The sequence below is a fragment of the Acanthochromis polyacanthus genome, chromosome 3 (assembly GCF_021347895.1).
Source record: "Acanthochromis polyacanthus isolate Apoly-LR-REF ecotype Palm Island chromosome 3, KAUST_Apoly_ChrSc, whole genome shotgun sequence".
In the NCBI taxonomy this organism is placed as follows: domain Eukaryota; kingdom Metazoa; phylum Chordata; class Actinopteri; family Pomacentridae; genus Acanthochromis; species Acanthochromis polyacanthus.
Genome location: NC_067115.1, coordinates 31,467,682 through 31,487,936, shown reverse-complemented (window position 1 = coordinate 31,487,936; position 20,255 = coordinate 31,467,682). Strand labels below are relative to the sequence as shown.

At 40.5% G+C, this 20,255-nt stretch overlaps 1 protein-coding gene across 1 annotated transcript in view; it reads right to left on the bottom strand.

Annotated features, from left to right (window-relative positions):
- LOC110966075 (slit homolog 1 protein-like) overlaps positions 1 to 20,255 on the bottom strand; it is a 113,350-nt gene that overhangs the window by 10,225 nt on the left and 82,870 nt on the right. Inside the window, exons 27-38 of the mRNA XM_022215319.2 lie at positions 19,651 to 19,814; positions 12,230 to 12,354; positions 11,847 to 11,941; positions 9,481 to 9,620; positions 9,218 to 9,311; positions 8,882 to 9,019; positions 6,621 to 6,849; positions 6,332 to 6,462; positions 4,056 to 4,210; positions 3,694 to 3,905; positions 3,169 to 3,293; positions 2,796 to 3,004 (exon numbers count right to left, since the gene is read on the bottom strand). Coding sequence (XP_022071011.2) covers positions 2,796 to 3,004; positions 3,169 to 3,293; positions 3,694 to 3,905; positions 4,056 to 4,210; positions 6,332 to 6,462; positions 6,621 to 6,849; positions 8,882 to 9,019; positions 9,218 to 9,311; positions 9,481 to 9,620; positions 11,847 to 11,941; positions 12,230 to 12,354; positions 19,651 to 19,814 — 1,817 coding nt within the window. The remainder of the gene's footprint in view (positions 1 to 2,795; positions 3,005 to 3,168; positions 3,294 to 3,693; positions 3,906 to 4,055; positions 4,211 to 6,331; positions 6,463 to 6,620; positions 6,850 to 8,881; positions 9,020 to 9,217; positions 9,312 to 9,480; positions 9,621 to 11,846; positions 11,942 to 12,229; positions 12,355 to 19,650; positions 19,815 to 20,255) is intronic.

Here is a 20,255-nt window from a genome sequence, read left to right as displayed (position 1 = left end):
TGACACTCCTGCTCTAGACATTGCTAATGTGGTAAATGACTCTTCTAGCTGGAAACGGCTGATTTTTAATGGAATATCTACATAGGGTAATGGTGGCGTTACCATTCACAAGTTTAGGGTCACCCAGACAATTTCATGTTTTCTAAGAAAACTCACACTTTTATTCATGTGCTAACATAACTATACAAGGGTTTCAACACCATTAGCTAACACAATGTAGCATTAGAACACAGGAGTGATGGTATCCCTATGCAGATATTCCGTTTTTATGTTTGCAGGCAAATGTCAGAGTAATTCCAACAATAGTAATGGGTGTGGAGATGGAAGCAATTCAACATGTTTTTTTCCGACGAACACTTTGTCATACAGACAAGCAACCAGCATGTTTGGAAAGGTCAAGTCGTGCAGTTTTAATTGACATGTGCTACACTTGCTAATTCCAAGAGCAATTTCAGTGAGAAGAGGGATGCAAAGTGAATTTTTTGGGGCTTTTAGGGTTAATAAGATGCACCTTTCATTCTAGGTTATTGAAAGAAACAGTTTAATGAACTAAATTCTACAAATTTAAGAATCCAGACCTTTAGACTCAACTCAGCAAAACAGCCAGAGCAAACTATAAAAACAGCACCTCGTGGCACCCGAGAATGTAATAAATTATTGTAAATGTAATAAAATTTGCACTTACCTTGATTAAAAACATAATAATGTCCAATAGTGTAACAAACCACCAATAAAATGTCATAAAATGTCCTGTCTGATTTTGTAATATCAACATAACAGGATTTTTTTTTTTTTACTTTTAAAGTGGATTGTGTTTTTCTTAATACTACAGATACAGATTGCAATACAATCCAGAACTCTACACTTTGTTTTAAATATACTGAAATTTGATAAGCATTTGTTTGTAATGAAGAAGGTTAAAGTGCTGCCATACAGTAACAGAAAATCAGCGACAAACAACAACGCCCTGGCCTGACTTAGTGGCTGATGGAGTCCATCATATGTAAGGATCCAGAACTGAAGGTCAGGGTGAGCTCCTCAGTAACACCAGAGGTAACCGTGTCCTTAACCCTGCTCTGAAATCTCTACAGCAGGGATTTCTAACAAAACCCCACTTCATGGAAACAACACTTCACTGTGGGGACAAACAAAAGCATTCATAACACCTACATACGGAGCTTTGTGCTAGCTCATACAGGCAGGAGTCAGGGCATCACAAAGCCCTTTTCTGTCCAATTATTTGGAGTCCAGCCCACCCACTTAGCGTGCTTTATAACCGAGGCAGCGCTCATTCATTGTGCCCTCTCCACACTCAGCACACCGCTGCTACACCAGCCTCTACAAACCTCCCCTCCTCCTTTTTAAAGGTTCAGTATCATGGCAGCACACCTCTGCTCTGTTCAGTCAGTAGAAGAAGACGAGGAGCCGGCTGCACATCTCATCTCGTCATCTTAACAAGCTGCAAACCTGAACCGCTCATTCAGAGACACACTGTCTAATCCGTAGAGGAGGAAAGAATTAAGGGAATTGTTGTTTCTTCTATTTGGAGAGAATGTAGAACATAGATTGTTCGTAGTTGTACATCGAAACTAAATAAACTGCATTTTGTATAATGACGACCGTTTAAGTTGGTTTTCTTCTTTCTATGTTCATTTAAACGTCGTGAATCTCAGCCTTTGCTGGGCTGTTTCTGATCTCAGGGATTGTCTGTGTCATGTTTGCTCAGATCGCTCCACAGCATCCCTTGAGCAGAATCACTAGCAAACGCAAATGCATCCATCCATTATCTAAACACCGCTTAATCCTCATTAGGGTCACGGGGGGCTGGAGTCTATTCCAGCTGACTTAGGGTGAAGGCAGCCTTCAAGCCACTGTGCAGCCCTATTTTGACAAAAATGTTTGATTTAATTTTATTGATTTATGCTTAAATTCAGACAAAATTCATTTGATTGATGTAATCTCATATTGTATGTGATGTATTTTAGTCTAGAAGGGTCCTTGGGGTATAAACTGGGCTAAGCTAAAGTATACTTTGGCCTGTTACACACACATCAAGTCAATCTTAGTTTAAGCACAAATCAAAGACAATACAAAGAGATGTTAGACTGAGATCTGTTGTACAGAAACAACTGAAATCAGTTTCAATGCGAGCTTGTACTTTGCAAGTATCACCTATGTTATCATTCATGTATCCAGTTGTGTTTTATGTTTCTTGTTCCCACCCTCCTCTTCTCTCATCCCTCCCACTCCCACTCCCACTCCCCCCCCCCCCCCCCCCAGCTGGCAGATGTGTCCTCTCATATAAAGAGCTGGGTTCTGCTCAAGGTTTTCTTCCTGTTAAAGAGAGTTTTTCTTGCCAGTGTTGCTTTAAGGCTTGCTCTGGGGGTTCAGGCAAATGGGTTCTGTGAAGCATCTTGAGACAATCTGTCCTGTAGTTGGCGCTATATAAATACAATTGAATTTAATTGAAATTAACACCAGCCAACGTGGATGTTCTTTCATAATGTTTTGTTTAAATTGTTTCTTAGTTTTCAATTCACTTTTTCCTTTGATTGGAACTTTTTTCACTGTAATTAGCTTAAGAAGATTCTAGTTATGTTATTTCATAATAATTTGCTTATTGTGAGGAAAAAAAATTCTAAATAATTTAACAATTAAGAGTTAGCATGCTTAATCTTCATGTGTCACAGGTATAAAGTGGCCTAGGCAAGAGTGTACCCCGGAGGGTAAATCTGGCCTGTTACACCGGTGCTATATCCCAGTAGTTCCTAGCTCTGACTGATGTCCTGCCTCACCTATGTCACAGCTCTCTCCGGTGTATCCCTGCTCACACACACAGCTCTGCCCGTCCTCCATCTCCTGACACTGGCCGTGCAGACACTGCAGCCCCTGGCATGAAGCTGTCGGTACCTCCTGCAGGTTACACAGTGAACCGCGGTATCCTGCCTCACAGTTGCAGCGGTAGCTTTGTGCATCCAGCGCCACGCACACACCTTTTACACACCTGTGAGTAAAAGCAGGGAGGCAGAGGAGGGAGGCGTTATCCCACGGAGCTTACCATAAAGAGGAACGACAAGTAGAAAGAGGTCAAATGTCAAAATAAAGTGCCTGATATGTAACATATAAAATATCTGTTAATGCCAGGAAAAAAAAAAAAAACACACTCACTTGCTGCCTTCACACGGGCTGACGCCAGTTGCCGTGGTGACAACATCCACTCCAGTAAGACCTCCTGTTATTGGCTGGTCACAGTGCTGTCCCATCCAACCCGTCTGGCAGTGACACTGGGGGCCCTGTGAGAGAGAGGACTTGATTATTTATTCACTCAAGTTGCTATCTGTGAAAAGAAACATGATAATAAATGCTTCTATGTGGATAACTGTGAGGAGACCAGGAAACCCATCAGCAAGGCCTCTTCTCTTATGTCTCTTTTATTCTGTGTCCCTCAAAGTTTCCATGCTGTTGCAACATGTCAAAAGAACAGAGAGCTGTTGAAAAAATCCAATGGTACACTTATAAATAAAATATAGAAAAGAGTTGTTCACCTTAAGAGCGATTATGAGAAATTCTGAATCATTTAAACGAGTTCAGCTATTGAAGACAAGGGAAGTTCAGGGACGATCCGAGCAAAACTGAAAATAGACAGACAGACAGACAGACAGAGACAGACAGACAGATAGATATGCTGCTTACCTGTGCAGTGTTGGGTTGGCAGATGCCGTGCAGGCAGTAGAGTTTGCGGCAGGCCTGGCAGCCCGGCACCACCCCTGGCTTCATGTGGCTACGGGTGAAGTCCTGCAGCTCGTGGTTGATGTAAAGGTTCCTGATGCAGCCGTGGAAACTGGACACGTTGAGGGTCTGAGAAGAGAGACCCAGAGAGGCTGGCATCACCTCCTCTGGCATACCTGGACAGACAGAACGTCCAATATTTTCATTTTTGACTGAATGTTCATTGGTTCAAGCAATTCCGTCTATGAGGAAATCCCTAAGTCCTCTCATGAATATAAAGGCATGCTGTGTGTCTGGGTTGCGCTGTAATGCCTCCCTGCTTTTACCTCCCACATACAGAGGAGCCTCCCCTGTTGCCGGCTGGCTTCGGCTGTGACTGTCCAGCGTGGTCGGCTCGCCTCCGTCCACCGACAAGTTCAGCATCCGATTAAAAGTCACCAGCTCTACCGTGTGGAAAAGCCCATCGTTCACCGTCTCTGCACTGCTCACAGAGGATGGAACACACATTTTATCATAAATGTACAATGTAAAGGTTTGATGAAAAGGACAAAGGGAGCAGGTACATGTTTAGCGTACTGTAGAAATTAACTACTGTGAGTTGGTTTTGTATTTTGTATCTGTTTCCTGATTAGACTCTAGTGTTAGTTTTTCTGCCAGCTGGAGGGCCCTGCTTGGGTTCAGTCTGTGTTCCGCTTTAGCTTCCTGTTGTAGAGCAGCAACATCTAGTTGTAGTTTTCTGATGTCTGTCTGTGGTCTTATATCAAACTTGTTTATTTTTGCCTATGCTCTGTTGCTGTGTCTCATTGTTGTGCGAGTCTCCGTCAGTGGCCAGTGTAACACATCTTATATCTCCAGTCCAGCCGTTCTGTTCTTCTCTGGTTTTTAAAGCCATCATCTCAATATCATTTCTGCAGCTGCTTATCTTACAAATGTCCTCAGTGAGTGTGTGGTTGTGTCTGTTTGTATGCATGTCTGATGCAGCCGGCCATGCCTCCCCTCACAATGAACCATTTAAGCACTTGACACCTGATCAAGTGGACTCTCAGGTTCAAGTGTCCTCTGACAGCGTCGGTGAAATCAGAATAACCACATGGCCCATGTCATTTGTCCACATTTCCAAACACCGCAGGACTCTCTCTGAGCAACAACACACATCTTGCTCGAAGGCGGTCTGAGCAGCGTTGCTGGGTTACAGTCAGCTGAACGACTCGGCTTTTCAAGATCTGATGATGAGAGGACGTAACCAACCTAGCATTGCTTCTTAAGCAAGTCAATCCCAATAGACCTCCATGGTAAAAATTCCAGCTTTAACGCAGGAAAAAAAACATGTTTACAGCCTGGTACGAATAAAAATCTATGTTCACTGATGTCACAGAGGGTTCACCCATCTTTACTGTAAATACAGTGTTTGAAATGAATAAACCAGGTTTGTGCACATTAAAAAAAGCTTTATGCTGCTAGTGTTGTACAGAATGAAGACAGAATGACAAACTGAAATCCAACTGCTTGGCCTATATAAAGGTAAATCCAAAGTGCCTTTTATTCTCACACACACAGTCTCACAGCCTGCTGTCATGCAATGTGCTAGTATGAGCGTTTGACATCTCCTGAATCAAAAACACTGAGCATACAGTATATGGGTCATTTCAGAACTGGAGAACATTTTACATCCCATCCATCAAATTTCAAATAATCCATGTACAAAATACTAAAACATGCAGTTGTGTAAATTTATTTGTCCTGAGACCAAATTTTAAAAAAAGAACTAGAAGAAAAGAATGTTTGAAAATATTTTTAAAAATACCAGATGAGTTCCCCTAATATACCATTTTTCTCTTGTCCTGCCCCCCTGATGACAGAATCGAATCTCAAATAAAACAGTTAAAATGAAATTTAAATCTCCTTTTTCATTCATGTCTCTTGTAATTGTGGGAACATTTTTAATCGACATGATATTTTAAATAATAATTACTTATATGGAACATGTGTCCCACAACAATCCTGTCAGTATAACCTTTTTATCTGGTAGAAGAAGAAGAAAACAGTGAATCACATGAAACACTGGAATTAACATCATCAGTTTTCCTCAAGAATAGATAGAGCAAAGTTATGACCTCTCTTCTGTTTTTCACATTTTCAGAACATTGTCAGCCTTCATTAAATGTCTTACTCTACCTCATATTATCAGGATCAGACTAATTCTTTTCACTGTTTTCCATCAGTCAGTTTGTCCTCTTGGTCAGCAGTAGCAGCTAGCTAAATATCTAGCTTCTACTGCGGAGAAAAAGCTAACATTAGCATGGATTAGCAACCCTGTTACTGTGATTAGAGTAGGGTTAGCAAACAACAAATAAAACACGGAATAAAAACGGTACCATTGATGTGTAAGCTGAACCAATCAAGCCTTTGATAGTTTATTACCTATTATTGATGAATATGAAGCAGAAAATTGTTAAAGAGAAGGTTTATTTTTCAGAAATGTTGCAGCCCAAAATGTCAATTCTGCGATTCTAAAAGCAGGACTGATTTTAACTCATTTTCACACAGGATTGTCCTGGATTGGATCCTAGCATCTATAGACATTCTATGTGTGTGTTTCTACCTGTAGATGGCGGTGGCAGGCTGGTTTCCAGGGTCGTAGGTGACCCTAACATGACCCTGATGGAGCTCCACAGCGATTGGTTCATTGTCACCGTTATAAAGCAGGATGCCATTTTCTTCTGCTGTTGACACCTGAAACACACATAGAAACAAAGACACACCAATCAAGGTGCTTGTGAATATGTGTGCGAACCTGCTGCTGCTAAAATTAATTAATTTTTTTACACTCGTCGGTGGTTGTCACCTAAAGTACGTTGTCTCTAAGCGCAGCTTTACACTTGAGTCCTCACCTGTAGTGTGATGTTGGTTTGAGGCCAATTCTTGACATCTTGAAGCTGAACGTAAGAATCTCTGTCGACGAAGTTTACGCTGACCAGCTTCTCACAGCTCTGACCCTCAAAGCCTGGCAAGCACTGGCAGACTGCAGTGTCCATCTTCTCCTCACAGGGGGCGCCGTTCTGACACTGAGCCAGCTGGCAGGGAGACGGGGGAGGAAGGGCCACCTCACACAACTCACCACTGAGAAAAAATATCAGAAAATGGTTTATATCTGCTGCAGGAGACAACAAGGAATGCAGACAACCCAAAGCAGCAGTGGATAATACCAAGTAACAATCCAATACCTATTGTTGTTACTCCGCCAAGGAACGCGGTGGAGTTATGTGACAATCGGCGTTGGTTTGTCTGTCTGTCTGTCTGTTAGCAACATCACTCAAAAATGGTGTGATGGATTTGGATGAAATTTTCAGGGAAGGTCAGAAATGACACAAGGACCAAGTGATTAGATTTTGGCAGTGATGCAGCTTATAGTCTGGATCCACAGATATGTTAAAGATTTCCGTATCATTGCGAGACAGCGGCATGGTGTCACTAGAGATCTGTAACTATGACAACAAGTGAACACTACGTCAGCTGCCTTCTGACGATGACATGATTGCGATCTTACTACAAATCCACCACTGCAGATTTATCGGGACTTAAATTATACAAGGAGCAATTGATTAAACTGTGGGGTTGTTTCTGAGTCCCATCAATTCCTGCCACGCTACATATTTAGGTCACGTGATTCGGCATCCATACATAACGTACACATGCATACACGCCTGTGCTCAGCACAAAGTGATTTTGTTTGTGGGTACACCTTTATTAAATGATCACACAATGTTGCCGTGATTTTTCAAGATTTCAACTTTTGTAAAATTATACGACTGAGCTTTGGCGGAGTACTGAGCTCTCTGAGTGCTTTTATTGTTAATATTATTTTTGCTATTGTTATCACTATTATCATAATTTTTGTCTATTAGTTTCTTTAGAGTGTTAAATCAGCATGACTGGATGGACTTGTTCAAGAACATTCATTTATGTACATGGCAGCATTCGGCTCTAACTACAATTACTTACAGATGTTTTAGATCTAATTTAGCCAAACCATAATTCCAAACCAGCATTTCATATCTTTTATTCACATTTTGGAAATGCTATTAAGTTATTTCTTCCAATTTTGGGTTTGATTTTTATGTTTTCATTTCTATTTTTTTTTACAGAGATTGTGAACAATGGCAAATAAATTAAATCAAGAGCAAAGAAAGTGGATACTGAAGCAGTATTAGAAGAGTGAAAATACTGAGCAGGTGCACACTTCATGGAAAAGAGCCTTTAACACTCTCACTTAAACAAGCCTTGAACTGCTTTTTTGATCTACAAGGTGTTCCATGGACTCGCACCACCCCCCATGTCTGGCTTTCTTAACAGAAGGGATCACAGCGGTCTCAGGACCAGGACCTCTTTTAGAGAGGACTGTGAGGTCTCACACAGAAAAACAGCCTTCAGACAAAATGATCCCTCTGTGAAGGCCAGTAAGATCTATAACAGTCTTCCACTCTCCATAAAGGAGTGTCCCACGTTACCAACATTCAAAACTCATCTTAAACAGTGGCTGAAAGTGAACCAGTCTTGTGACCATTGACCTTGAACTTCTCTGTGCACTTTTTGTAATGTGCTTTAATTGTGACCTATTGTTCCATGTTTCACTGGTATGTTTTTGTTTTCTTTTTTTACACCTGCCTAGGGACTGCAGATATAAATTCGCGTTGTTGCTATAATCCCAAATATTTACGTCTATTGCTGTCTAGACATTCAGTAATGTGCACTGTCCCTATCAAATAAAAAAATAAAAAATACTTACTAAGTGTAAGCCTACTGTTGGCCACTCTGTACACGCCAGCATGAGCACACAGCTTGACTTAAAGATTTCCAAAAAAATGTAACCTGGCCAAAAACTAAATCAGTCATTATTATGACTAAGGTACCAGATTCATGACAATAGTCAAAAGTGTTATTTGACTATTTAGCTTTACATGATTTGGCCGTTATATATTACCTGCAAACATGCATATAGGTTGGATAAAAGAGTTTAAATCTAAGATTTTAATAAAATGTGCTGTGCTGTTATCACCATGGAGACAACCTACAGTTCCTCATTTCCCTGGTAGAGTATTTACACTGCTCCAAAGGTTCCCAGTGCTCCATGTTTTCACCGTGTTGTCAGTACCTGAATCCCGGTGGACAGACACAGCTGTAGCCATCCAGATGGTCGACACACTGAGCCCCATTCTGACAGCGATGGTCTGAACATTCGTCATAATCTATCCTGCATTCTGGCCCAACCCAGCCTGGGATACAGACACATCTGGAACACAAACACACCAACACACGCATAATCGGACAGAGGGTGCAGGATTTTGGGGAGTCAACACAGACCTCAGCAACATTTATCTTTTGTGTATGTTCATCTGCAAGTGTCTGTATTTTTAATCTCATCTGGGATCTCAAACTTTGCTGAGTGTGGTGGTGATGAAGTGAGAGGTGTGTGTGTGTGCTTTGTCACCTGGGGCCAGTAGGAGTGCTGACACATGTGGACTGATGCTGACAGGGATTTCTACCTGGAGAACAAACACCTTCCTCTTCTTCACAGAACAGACCTGAGAAAGAGGGGAGAGAACGTGTGGATTGTGGAAAACAGTTTGCACATGAATTTCCATCTCAGCGTGGCTAGAGTGAGGCTAGAGCTACGTGTTGTTTTATAAGACATGAACAGTCTGTAAAGCGCTTCATAGGGCGGCTGGTCCCAGGCCGACACTGGGGTTGTACCTGTGTAGTTTGGAGGACACAAGCAAGTATAGTTGCCGACTCCGTCCACACAGGTGGCGCCGTTCTCACATCCATGGGCCTCGCAGTCGTCCACGTTCACCTCGCAGAAAGTGCCATGGAAACCAAATGCACATGCACAGCTAAGAGAATATGGAGTGAGAAATGAAAATAAGCACACGCACAGTAGTAAGAACAAAGCTAGTTACAAAGAAAGAAGACACAGCTGCAAGAATAAACTTAAAAGGGATACCATTTGATGCACTAGTATTGCCATTTTCTTTAGCTACAAAAAACGTGGTAATTACTATTAAATGCAGTAAAAACCTAAATGTTTTGTCTAATCTGCCAAATACCCATGAAATCTCATGAATTTATCACTTACCATCTCAACAACACATGACAGAATGAGGTAGCAGTGTTGGGGAATTCTAAATCCTTCATGTTTTAACACACACACTACCAAAAGGTTAGGGTCACCTAGGCAGTTTCCTATTTTCCATGAAAACTCCCCCTATCCATGTGCTAACATAATTGCACAAGGGTTTTCTAATCATCAATTAGCCTTTAGGCACCATTAGCTAACACAATGTAGCATTAGAACACAGGAGTGATGGTTGCTGGAAATGTTCTTCTCTACCCTATGGAGATATTCCATTAAAAATCAGCCATTTTGGGGGCCCTGGTAGCTCAAGAGATTGACTGGGCGACCCAACAGAAGCTATAGTCCTCAAAGCAGTGGTTGTGGGTTTAAATTCAGCCCATTGTCTTTTGCTGCAGGTTCTTCCCTCAGTTTTCTCCCCACTTTCCTGTCTCTCTCACTACTGTCTGTCAATAAAACCAGAAAAAGGCCTAAAAAGCAGCTTGAAAAAAATCAGCTTTTTCCAGGTAGAATAGTCATTTACCACATTAACAATGTCTAGACTTTATTTATGATTAATTTGATGTTGTCTTCATTGAAAAAACATGACTGTCTTTCAGAAGTAAGGACATTTCTAAGTGACCCCAAACTTTTGACCAGTAGTGTAAATATGGGTTAAATTCACATGTATAGAATAATTCTAGGTGCTATATATGTTAGCATGCTAATATTACTTGTACTATATCAAGCTGATGTTATCAACCAACATGGCAGCTGTATACAACTATGCTAGCACTAGCAGGTTAGCGTCAGTGCTACTACATAACTAGTAGAATGTTTTATTGAGCCAATTTTGATTGACTTTTTCTAATGCAATAGTTCAAATTGTGCACAAAAACATAGACTGTATATCAAAGATGAATGCGGTCTAAAAAGTGAAGTCAGTGCACAAGTGTCTTAAACCTGCACTCTAACTGATAGCCTGCAGGGGGCGACTCCACTGGTTGCAAAAAGAAGTCTGGTTGTATTGCAGCCTTATTTGTCCCTTAATTTGTCACATCATTAAATATTTTCCTGATGAGTTTATGATCTTAGTCACTAGCGTCTTGGCTTTTCGAATACAGCCTGATGTTATTTTGGTTACACCCAGTGTCAAACGACTAAGGAAATGATGAACAAATGGCAAAATAGATGCTTTAACCCTCCTGTCATCCTGTGGGTCAAATTGACCCGTTTTAAAGTTTCAAAAATGTGGAAAAAATATATATTTTCACAGTGAAAATGTCCACATTTTCAAAATTTTTGTACATTTTTTGGCGGAAAAAAACAAATTAAAAAAAATGTGTAAGAACACTCAGAAAAAAATCTACCAAAATCCAGTGAATTTTGCTGTCAAATTTGGGGATTTTTTATTTTAAAACATAAAACTTTTGAGGGAAACTTTTCAGGAATTTTCTTCCTGAAGGTTTTGCAAATTTTTATAAATTTGGGGAATTTTTTTTTTATTTTTGGACTTTTTTCAGACAAGGGAACAACATTTTTTGGTAAGGACAACACGAGGTTTAAAACAGTAGCTAAAAAACCAGTGGATGACTTCACGGTCCCTACAGCCATCTTTTATATACAGTCTATCGTAAAAAAAATATGTCATGGAAACGCAATTAATGTCACAAATGTAATCTCAAAGCACAGCTGAAAACATCAGGCAATATTTTGAGCATGTATATTTTATAATATTAAATGATTATATACAATATAATTAAATGTTATAAAATAATGCTGGCAAAGGCACTAAATTCCTGCCAGGAAAAAATCTATTCAACCTAAACGCTAAATTGGTTTTCTATTATATATAGAGGGTGCTGTAAGGCTTTCAGATCTCAAGTTATTACATTTTGGACAGGCGGGTTTAATGCTGGAATTTTAAAAAATAATAATTTAATACAGAAGGATAAATCTATTGCTGGCTTTGCAGAGGCTTTCTGTTCATTTACATAAGTCTGGTTACCTGAAGCCTCTGGTCTGCTCGTCACTGAGGCAGGTTCCTCCATTAGTGCAGGGATTACTGACACAAGCATCAACCGGAGTCTCACAGTGTTTACCCTGAACACACACACACACACATATAGATACACACTCTGAATACAGAGCATATTTCTGACAAACGCACACCATCACATCAGGTCAGCCGAGTAATTGGATGGGATTACCGGAGACAGATGTGAGTTGAAAATAATCACTGACAACACGCAACGATCCTGAAATATTGGATCAGCGAGTTTAAATGCTGTGTGACTGCAGGAGCAAATACTTTGATTACATGACATGAGGTAAGAAAAGGGGGACTTGTAAGATCACGCAAACTTTACTGCAACACAAAACTTTGCGTACCGTGAAGCCGGACTTGCAGGAACAGGTGAACTGCTGTGTGTGGTGCAGCTGGCAGACGCCCTGGTTCTGGCAGGGGGAGGACACACACGGACTACACTTGGCCTGGACAGAAGCTTCCACAGGACCTGATCGCACACACACGGAGGTCAGTTTGTATTTTAACATGTTCCATGGCATTACCAAGACATATTGAGACAGATGTGAGAAGAACTCAATAAGGAGCAAGACCGGAAGATGATTTTTATTTCTGACACTCTAACATATCTGGTATTGAGTGTAATTACTGCTTATTTAATCATAGCACTTAATATTATTTAAATCACTCACCCAAAATTCAATTGAAATAAAAAAAAAGGGTAGTAATAAGGATCTTAGAAATACAAACACTGTCATGTAAATGTGTATTATTGTCATATAATTCAAAACTCATTTGTGATTTCATGAAGTTTTTCCTTTCTTACTTTTGAAGACTTCCTGTGATTAAAACCTAGTTCTTTTTAGTTAACTAGTCCATATTGTGATTTGGAAACTTCAAAGCTGCACGTTCTCAATAAAGCAACGGTGTAAAGTTAAGTCTAAACCATTTTACAGCAGGAAAGGAGTATTCTAATTCTATTATGTAATTCCAATAAAAAGACATGAGTTTTTAAGGCTTTAATCCTCTTAGTTGATGACCAACTTTTTCACAATAAAAGTAAATGTACTAAATGTAATATTTAAGTAACATTTGAAAATGGGCACAATGAAGAAATGTTTTACAGTAGCTTTGCCGTGTTTTTCAGTATATCTACACAGTTTCTTTTAATGAAGACAACTTTAAATGAATCATACATCCAGTCTAGACATTGCTAATGTGGTAAATGACTATTCTAGATGGAAATAGCTGATTTTTAATGAATTATCATACATATGTGTGTGTATATATATATATATATATATATATATATATATATATATATATATATATATATATATATACATAAACTACCAGTCAAAAATTTAGGGTCACCTGGGCAATTTCATGTTTTCTAGAGTTAGAGTTTCCAGAGTTAATGCATTCAACTCCATCCAACCCATCATCCTCAAAGACAAGCTCACAGAGATGGGAGTGGATCCTTCCTGTGTTCCATGGATCACAGATTACCTGACAGGAAGGCCGCATTTTGTCAGACTGGGGAACTGTGTTTCTGGGACATTAATGAGTAGTACTGGGGCTCCACAAGGAACAGTCCTGGCTCCATTCCTGTTCACTCTGAATACATCTGACTTCAAATATAGCACTGAGTCCTGCCACATTCAGAAATACTCTGATGACACTGCTATCGTGGCATGTATCAGAAATGGACATGAAGCTGAAAACAGAGATCTGATAAGTGCCTTCAGTGACTGGAGTCACAAAAACTGCCTGCTACTCAACGCCTCAGAGACAAAGGAAATGATCATAGATTTCCGCAGATCCAAACCCCCTCTTCAGCCAGTTAACACTTGTGGCGTGGACATCGAGATGGTGACATCATATAAATATTTAGGTGTACACCTTGATAATAAGTTGGACTGGTCTACAAACGTAGACTTCATCTGCAAACAGGGCCAGAGCCGACTTTATTGCCTCAGAAGACTGCGATCTTTAGACCTCTGCAGTAAGATGCTGCAGATGTTTTATCAGTCTGTGGTAGCAAGTGTCCTGTTTTATGTTGCAGTCTGCTGGGGAGGCAGTATAAAGAACAAGGATGCAAGGCGTCTGAACAAACTGATTAAAAAAGCTGCTCTGTGGTTGAAATCACATTGAACAGATTGGAGGATGAGGTGGAGAGACGGGCACTGAGCAAGATGAAGGCCATTCTTACAAACATGGATCATCCACTTCACATCTGCCTCAATGAACAATGAAACATCAGTGGACGGCTCCTATCCCTGCGCTGCAGGACCGAAAGATTTAGGAAATCTTTCTTGCCATCAGCAGTCAGACTATTCAATTCAAAATTAAACAGATAAGAACCCTGACAACTGAATTTCCCTTCGGGGGATGAATAAAGTGATTCTAATTCTGATTCTGATGATATATATATATATATATATATATCAGAATCAGAATATATATATATATATATATGCATATATAAATATATATATATGTGTGTGTGTGTGTGTGTGTGTGTGTGTGTGTGTGTGTGTGTGTGTGTATGTATGTATGTATGTATGTATGTATGTCAAGAGTGTCCAAAGCAGTAATCAAAGCAAAGGGTGGCTATTCTGAAGAATCTAAAATATGAAACATGTTTTGATTTATTTCACATTTTTTTGTTCACTACATAATTCCATATGTGTTCATTCATAGTTTTGATACCTTCAGTGAGAATCTACAATGTAAAAAGTCATGAAAATAAAGAAAAACCCTTCAATGAGAAGAAGTAATGTAAAGCTACAATCATGCAGGCAGGGGCTGACATCTATGAAACATTAACGTAACACTGCTAATGTAACCCAGGGGATGTAATGGTAACGTTACTCTCAGATTTCTTTTATGTTGCTGCCCGAACTGCAGGATTAATGACAGACTTCATCTAAAGCTTCACCAAACACATCTACTAAAGGACCAGGCCTACTGGTCGATAACTAACGATGTTATCTAACCGCTGAGCGTCTCTGAGCAGAGCTCCTTTGTTGTCAGTGCAGAGCAGAGCGACGTGGACACCAAGACTTACCCACTAACCTCTCCGCAGACAAATATAACACATGTAACCATGGTTACCACACAAAGATGGCGACAGCTATGATGTTGAGGTGATTAAAGGATATTAAACTGGAGTGAGACTAAAGTGTCGCTGAAGTCTAAACTAAAACTAAATCAGGAGCCAAAATGAGACAAAACCATGAGAAAGATCTGTATTTTTGCTTTAGACACCACTTGGGTTTGAGCTCAAAGGTGAAGTTTGACTGATGACTGACAGACGGCTCAGTCGCTTCATGGCCAGGATGTAGAGGGATCTTAAGATTGCATCAGTCACACGAAGAAGAGAGCGACAGGCATTTAACACACATGAATAGAGGTTCAAACATACATGTATGGTCAGGAGATATGAAGGCAGAGAATACAGATTCCAGGTCAGATCATTTCTAACTCTGCAAGCTCCCAACAAAGAAACAATTAGAGACAGAAATTCAAGGTGTAAGGGGGCCAAAAATGAAACAATTAAAATGAAATGGTGTTATTCTGAAGTGACCCACAGGAAGGTTGTGATGCTGCGACACAGTAGCTAATGAGGTTCAAAATAAGCAGCTCTAACGTGGCTGCCACTTCAGTAACCTACGATTATTACAATACGAACTTTGCTATTTTGGATGCTCATGCGGTTGTGCACCTGCGTGACATCTTGCAAATTAATTTGTCGCTCGTTTGCACTCATGTTGCTGAAAATGAACAAAGACGAGGTGACACTTCCCGCTATGTGACAAATTTGTGAAAAATGAAACAAAAAGTCATTGCTGCAGGGAACTCTGCGGTGAGAGGAAGAAGTTCCATCATTTTTGCAGAAGGCTTCATAGGAGGTGTGAGAAAACATTCATTATAGTTTGCCATCACAATGAATTTTATACTCCCCAGTATTTTGACACAGGGTTTCATGGAACAATTACTAATGGAACAGTCTCCCTTCACGCCTTAAAGAGAGTGCGATAAACCCTCTGGGTGTGCAGCTGAGAGTTTAAACAGACCTTTAACTCCATTCTGCCTAGCAGCGTTACACTTTTATTCATCTTTCAGCTTTTTTTTCTCTCATATTATTTCACAACATTAGTAGAAAATGTTTCAAAGAATGTACAGTTGTAAGCTTTCTTAGTAAATTCTCATACAAAAAGATTTACTACTTTAGTCTGTTTGCGATTTAAAAAATAAAAAAATGATAAACTAAGCAATAAAAGCAAGGCAGATGCAAACAAGAAAAGCACCGAGAGAGCGCAGTACTCCACCAAGGCTGCTCAGTCATTGTATCATTTCAGACGGCTGACATCTTGAAAAAATTTGGGGCCGAAATAACGGCACTATGAAATGTGTCCATTTAATATCAATGTACCCACAAAAAAATGACCTTGCACTGAACAAAAATGCATGTTATGCACGTGTATGTTATGTGCGGATACCGAATCATGTGACCTAAATATGTAGTGGACAGCTTGAGCTGATGGGACCCAGAAACACCCCCACAATTTAATCAGTTCTTCCTTAGATCATTTTTGACTGATAAGTCCAGATAAGTCCACAGCGGTAGATTTTAAGTAGGATCACAATCATGTGATCATCAACAGGCAGCTGACGTAGTGTTCACTTGTTGTCATGGTTACAGTGGTGCCATGCCACTATCTGGCAATGATACAGAAATCTTTAACAAATCCGTGGATCCAGACTAAAAGCCACATCACTGCCAAAATCTAAACAGTTGGTCCTTGTTTCATTTCTGACCTTCCCTGAAAATTTCATCCAAATCCATTAAACCATTTTTGAGTAATGTTGCTAACAGACAGACAGACAGACAGACAGACAGACAGACAGACAGACAGACAGACAGACAAACCACTGTGTGGCGTTATGTGACCCTAACCGAACCTTAACTTAAATCTGTTTTTGAGTAATGTTGCTAACAGAGAGACTGCAGATGGACAAACACACAAACATAACTCCATGCCTAAGTAACAATCATTCCGAACACGACATATTGTCTGCTGATGTGCTCCACAGGACGGAGCCCAGCAGGAAAACCTCGGTGAGACATTTCCACAACAGGACTAAAGGCAAAATTAGAAACAGCACCTTAATCCCCTCAGGATGGGACTCAGTCTCCTTTCAAGGGCCCCAAAGCCCGAGGCCCTAAGGCCCCGAGCCTCACTCCCAGCGAGTTTTCTACTGATCAGGTCATTTTAATATTAACTACAGTTCCACCCCCACTAACACCAGTTCATCTGTATGTCTGTGTCTTAGGAAGTATGTTGTGGGGCAGGGTTTGGGAGGGATGTGGGCCATTGTCTTTTTATTATTTTTTATTGTTTGTTTTTAACTTGTTAAGCACTTCGTGCTACTTTTGTATGAAAAGTGCTATAGAAATAAACTCTGATTGATTGATTGATCTTCCATTTTTGAGTAACGTTTGTGACAGACGGACAGACATAACTCCGCCGCGTTACTTGGCGAAGTAATAAACAGTTTGCCTAATTCACTAACTTAACCTTAGAGATATCAAATATCAGATGTCTCAAAACATGCACTAATTAAATACAATAGAAGTATTAACTCGGCCAAGGAGACAAAGCCTCGGTGGAGTTATGTGACGATCAGCATACATTTGTCTGCCTGTCTGTCCGTCTGTTTGCAACATTACTCAAAAACAGATTTGGACGTTGCCGTGACTTGTGGTCATCAATAAACAAATGATGCATTTCTAAAAAAGTAAAAAAATGCTGCATTTCTGACAATGCCATATGTGGGAATGAGCAGCCTTGGTGGAGCACTGCGCTCTCTGAGTGCTTTTCTAGTTGCAGCTCTATTTAATTACTGCATCTGATATCTTCTGCAATTTTAATCAGTGTAGTAGTCTCACTACCTATATCATCATTATCAAGTGCAATATGCCTGTTTACTTTCATTTCCTGTTCATGTGTTTCTTGTTATTTGGGTTACAGTTTGCATTTTGTACTAATTTTATTTTATGTCATTTATTTTAGACTCTGTTCTTTGGCATCCACTTAGGACGTTCACACTGCAGGCTCAAGTGACCCAAATCAGATTTTTTTGCCACTATGCGACCTGTATCTGATCTTTTCATGACAGTCTGAATGACACAGATCCGATTTTTTCAAATGCGACCCAGGCCACTTGGATATGCGGTCCTAATTCCGATACGTATCGGATCTTTTGCCATGCGACTTCAGTCTGAACGGCCAGGTCACATTTATCCGACCTTTACGTCATTGGTACACGCAAACGTCTTCAGGCTGCCTAAGACGTGTGTCTTGCCATGAGAGTGTTAAAACGAGGCGCTCACATATCTAGGTAAAGGTCGCCCTTGTCATCCGAAAATTCTGAATGAAGTCCGCATCTGTGAAGCCTCTCACATCACAATCCCACCACTCCTGGCTGCGACTCCGCACCCACACAGTTCTCTGGACAGACGTTGCTGCGACTGACCCACAAAACGCCAGGGCCAAAATCCTGGCTCTCTTCCTTCTTGACCTTCTCCTTAAAACGATTAAGTTATAAATATGCTGGCTCCGACTGGACAACAACTTTAAAATGGCCAGACATGCTCTACTGTTAGCGTCCATGTTTACTTCCGTAAACACTGAACACGCTCTCTGCGTGTCGTTGTCGTGTCCTCTTCTGCGCATGCGGGACACTTTTGGGTCGTGTGAGGTTCACACAGGAGATCACATACATGTCGCATTTAATTGAAAATGTGAACAAACTCGTAAAAAAATTGGATTTCACAAAAAAATTGGAATTGAGCATTAAGTCCTGCAGTGTGAACGTAGCCTTAGAAACTTTACGCTTTGTACTTTATTTGGGGGGATTTCTATTTCATTACTAATCTCTCCATAACTGTGTATATTTCACAAACCTTTGTTTACAGTACTCCGGCAAAATTATTTCCTCTGGGATGAATAAAGTTGATCTCATCTCTTATTTTATCTTATTATCTCAGCATAACATAAAGCTACATTCAGTCTGTGTCACAGTGATAATGTACATTGTAATGTTGGCTGAAGGTGAATTTGCAGTGAAGAAATGACAGTCGTGTGTTTAAGAAAGTCTTGCTTTTTCATTAACAAAACCTCCTGCTCAGCTGTCAGTCACACTTCTTTAACAACCAAACAAAAAGACTGCTATTCAAAGACATTTGTTTAGTCTATAACTTTAAAGCAAGCAGAGCTCAGCATCCTGCGTCTGGCCTATGTGACGGCTCTGTGTGTCTACAGCAACATTTGAGTTACTACGTTTATTAAAGCGAAATCCTGTCGGCTTTACTTGTCTTTTACTTGACGGTTAAAGACACGGTGTACTACTGTGAGTGTGTGGGAGTAACTGCAGCCAACTCCCGATGAAGGTCACACAGACTAAAAACCCTTCGTTAAATATCATCTATTAGGAAGCAACAGCGTGTGGGTGTTTGTTCCATTAGATCGTTTCATAAATTAGAAGACAGAATCACATATGACGGAAATGGCCAATTAAATTCTTCACAATCCACTCGAAAGGCAACGGATGATACGAGCCTATCGCAGGATTAAAAGAGCATTTCATCTCCTTTAGATTAACAAGGCACTTTTACAAACTCACAAAGAAAATGTGCACAAATGTGGTGCGAGAATAGAAACTGAAGGTGTAGTTTCATGTGTGAGGTTTCTGTGAGAGCAGCTTCCTGCCGGCTCACCCAGACACTGGAACTTGTCGGCAGGCGTGGTGAGCAGCAGCTTGCCCTCCATGCCGCGGGGGCCGGCACAGCGAGCGATACCAGGCTCCTTATAGCCGCTCTTCACCCAGTCTGACAGCCAGAGCAGACGGCAGTCGCAGTACAGAGGGTTGGCTCCGATCGCTCTGGAGGAAGAAACAGATGAAGAGTCAGCTCAGTGATGGAGGGTGGGAGAGGAGGAAGGAAACTTTGGAGGAAGAATGGAATTAAATATATTGAAGAGGCGTGAAGAGAGGAAATACAAAAGGAAAGAGGGAAATTAAAGAGAAAATGAAGTCAATCTCCTTGTTTTCTGTCTTTTTTTTAGATGTAGTGCTACTTGTTGAAAGCAAATCGACCTGGCTTAGTAGTATGTGTTGAAGTAGGTTTTTTTTCTTTTGATTTGGCAGTTTCCATTCTTTCATCCATCCATCCATTCAAGCACCACTTAATCCTCATTAGGGTCATGGGGGGCTGGAGTCTATCCCAGCTGACTTAGGGTGAAGGCAGGAGACACCCTGGACAGGTCACCAGTCTGTCACAGGGCTACATATACAGACAAACAATCACACTCACATTCACACCTA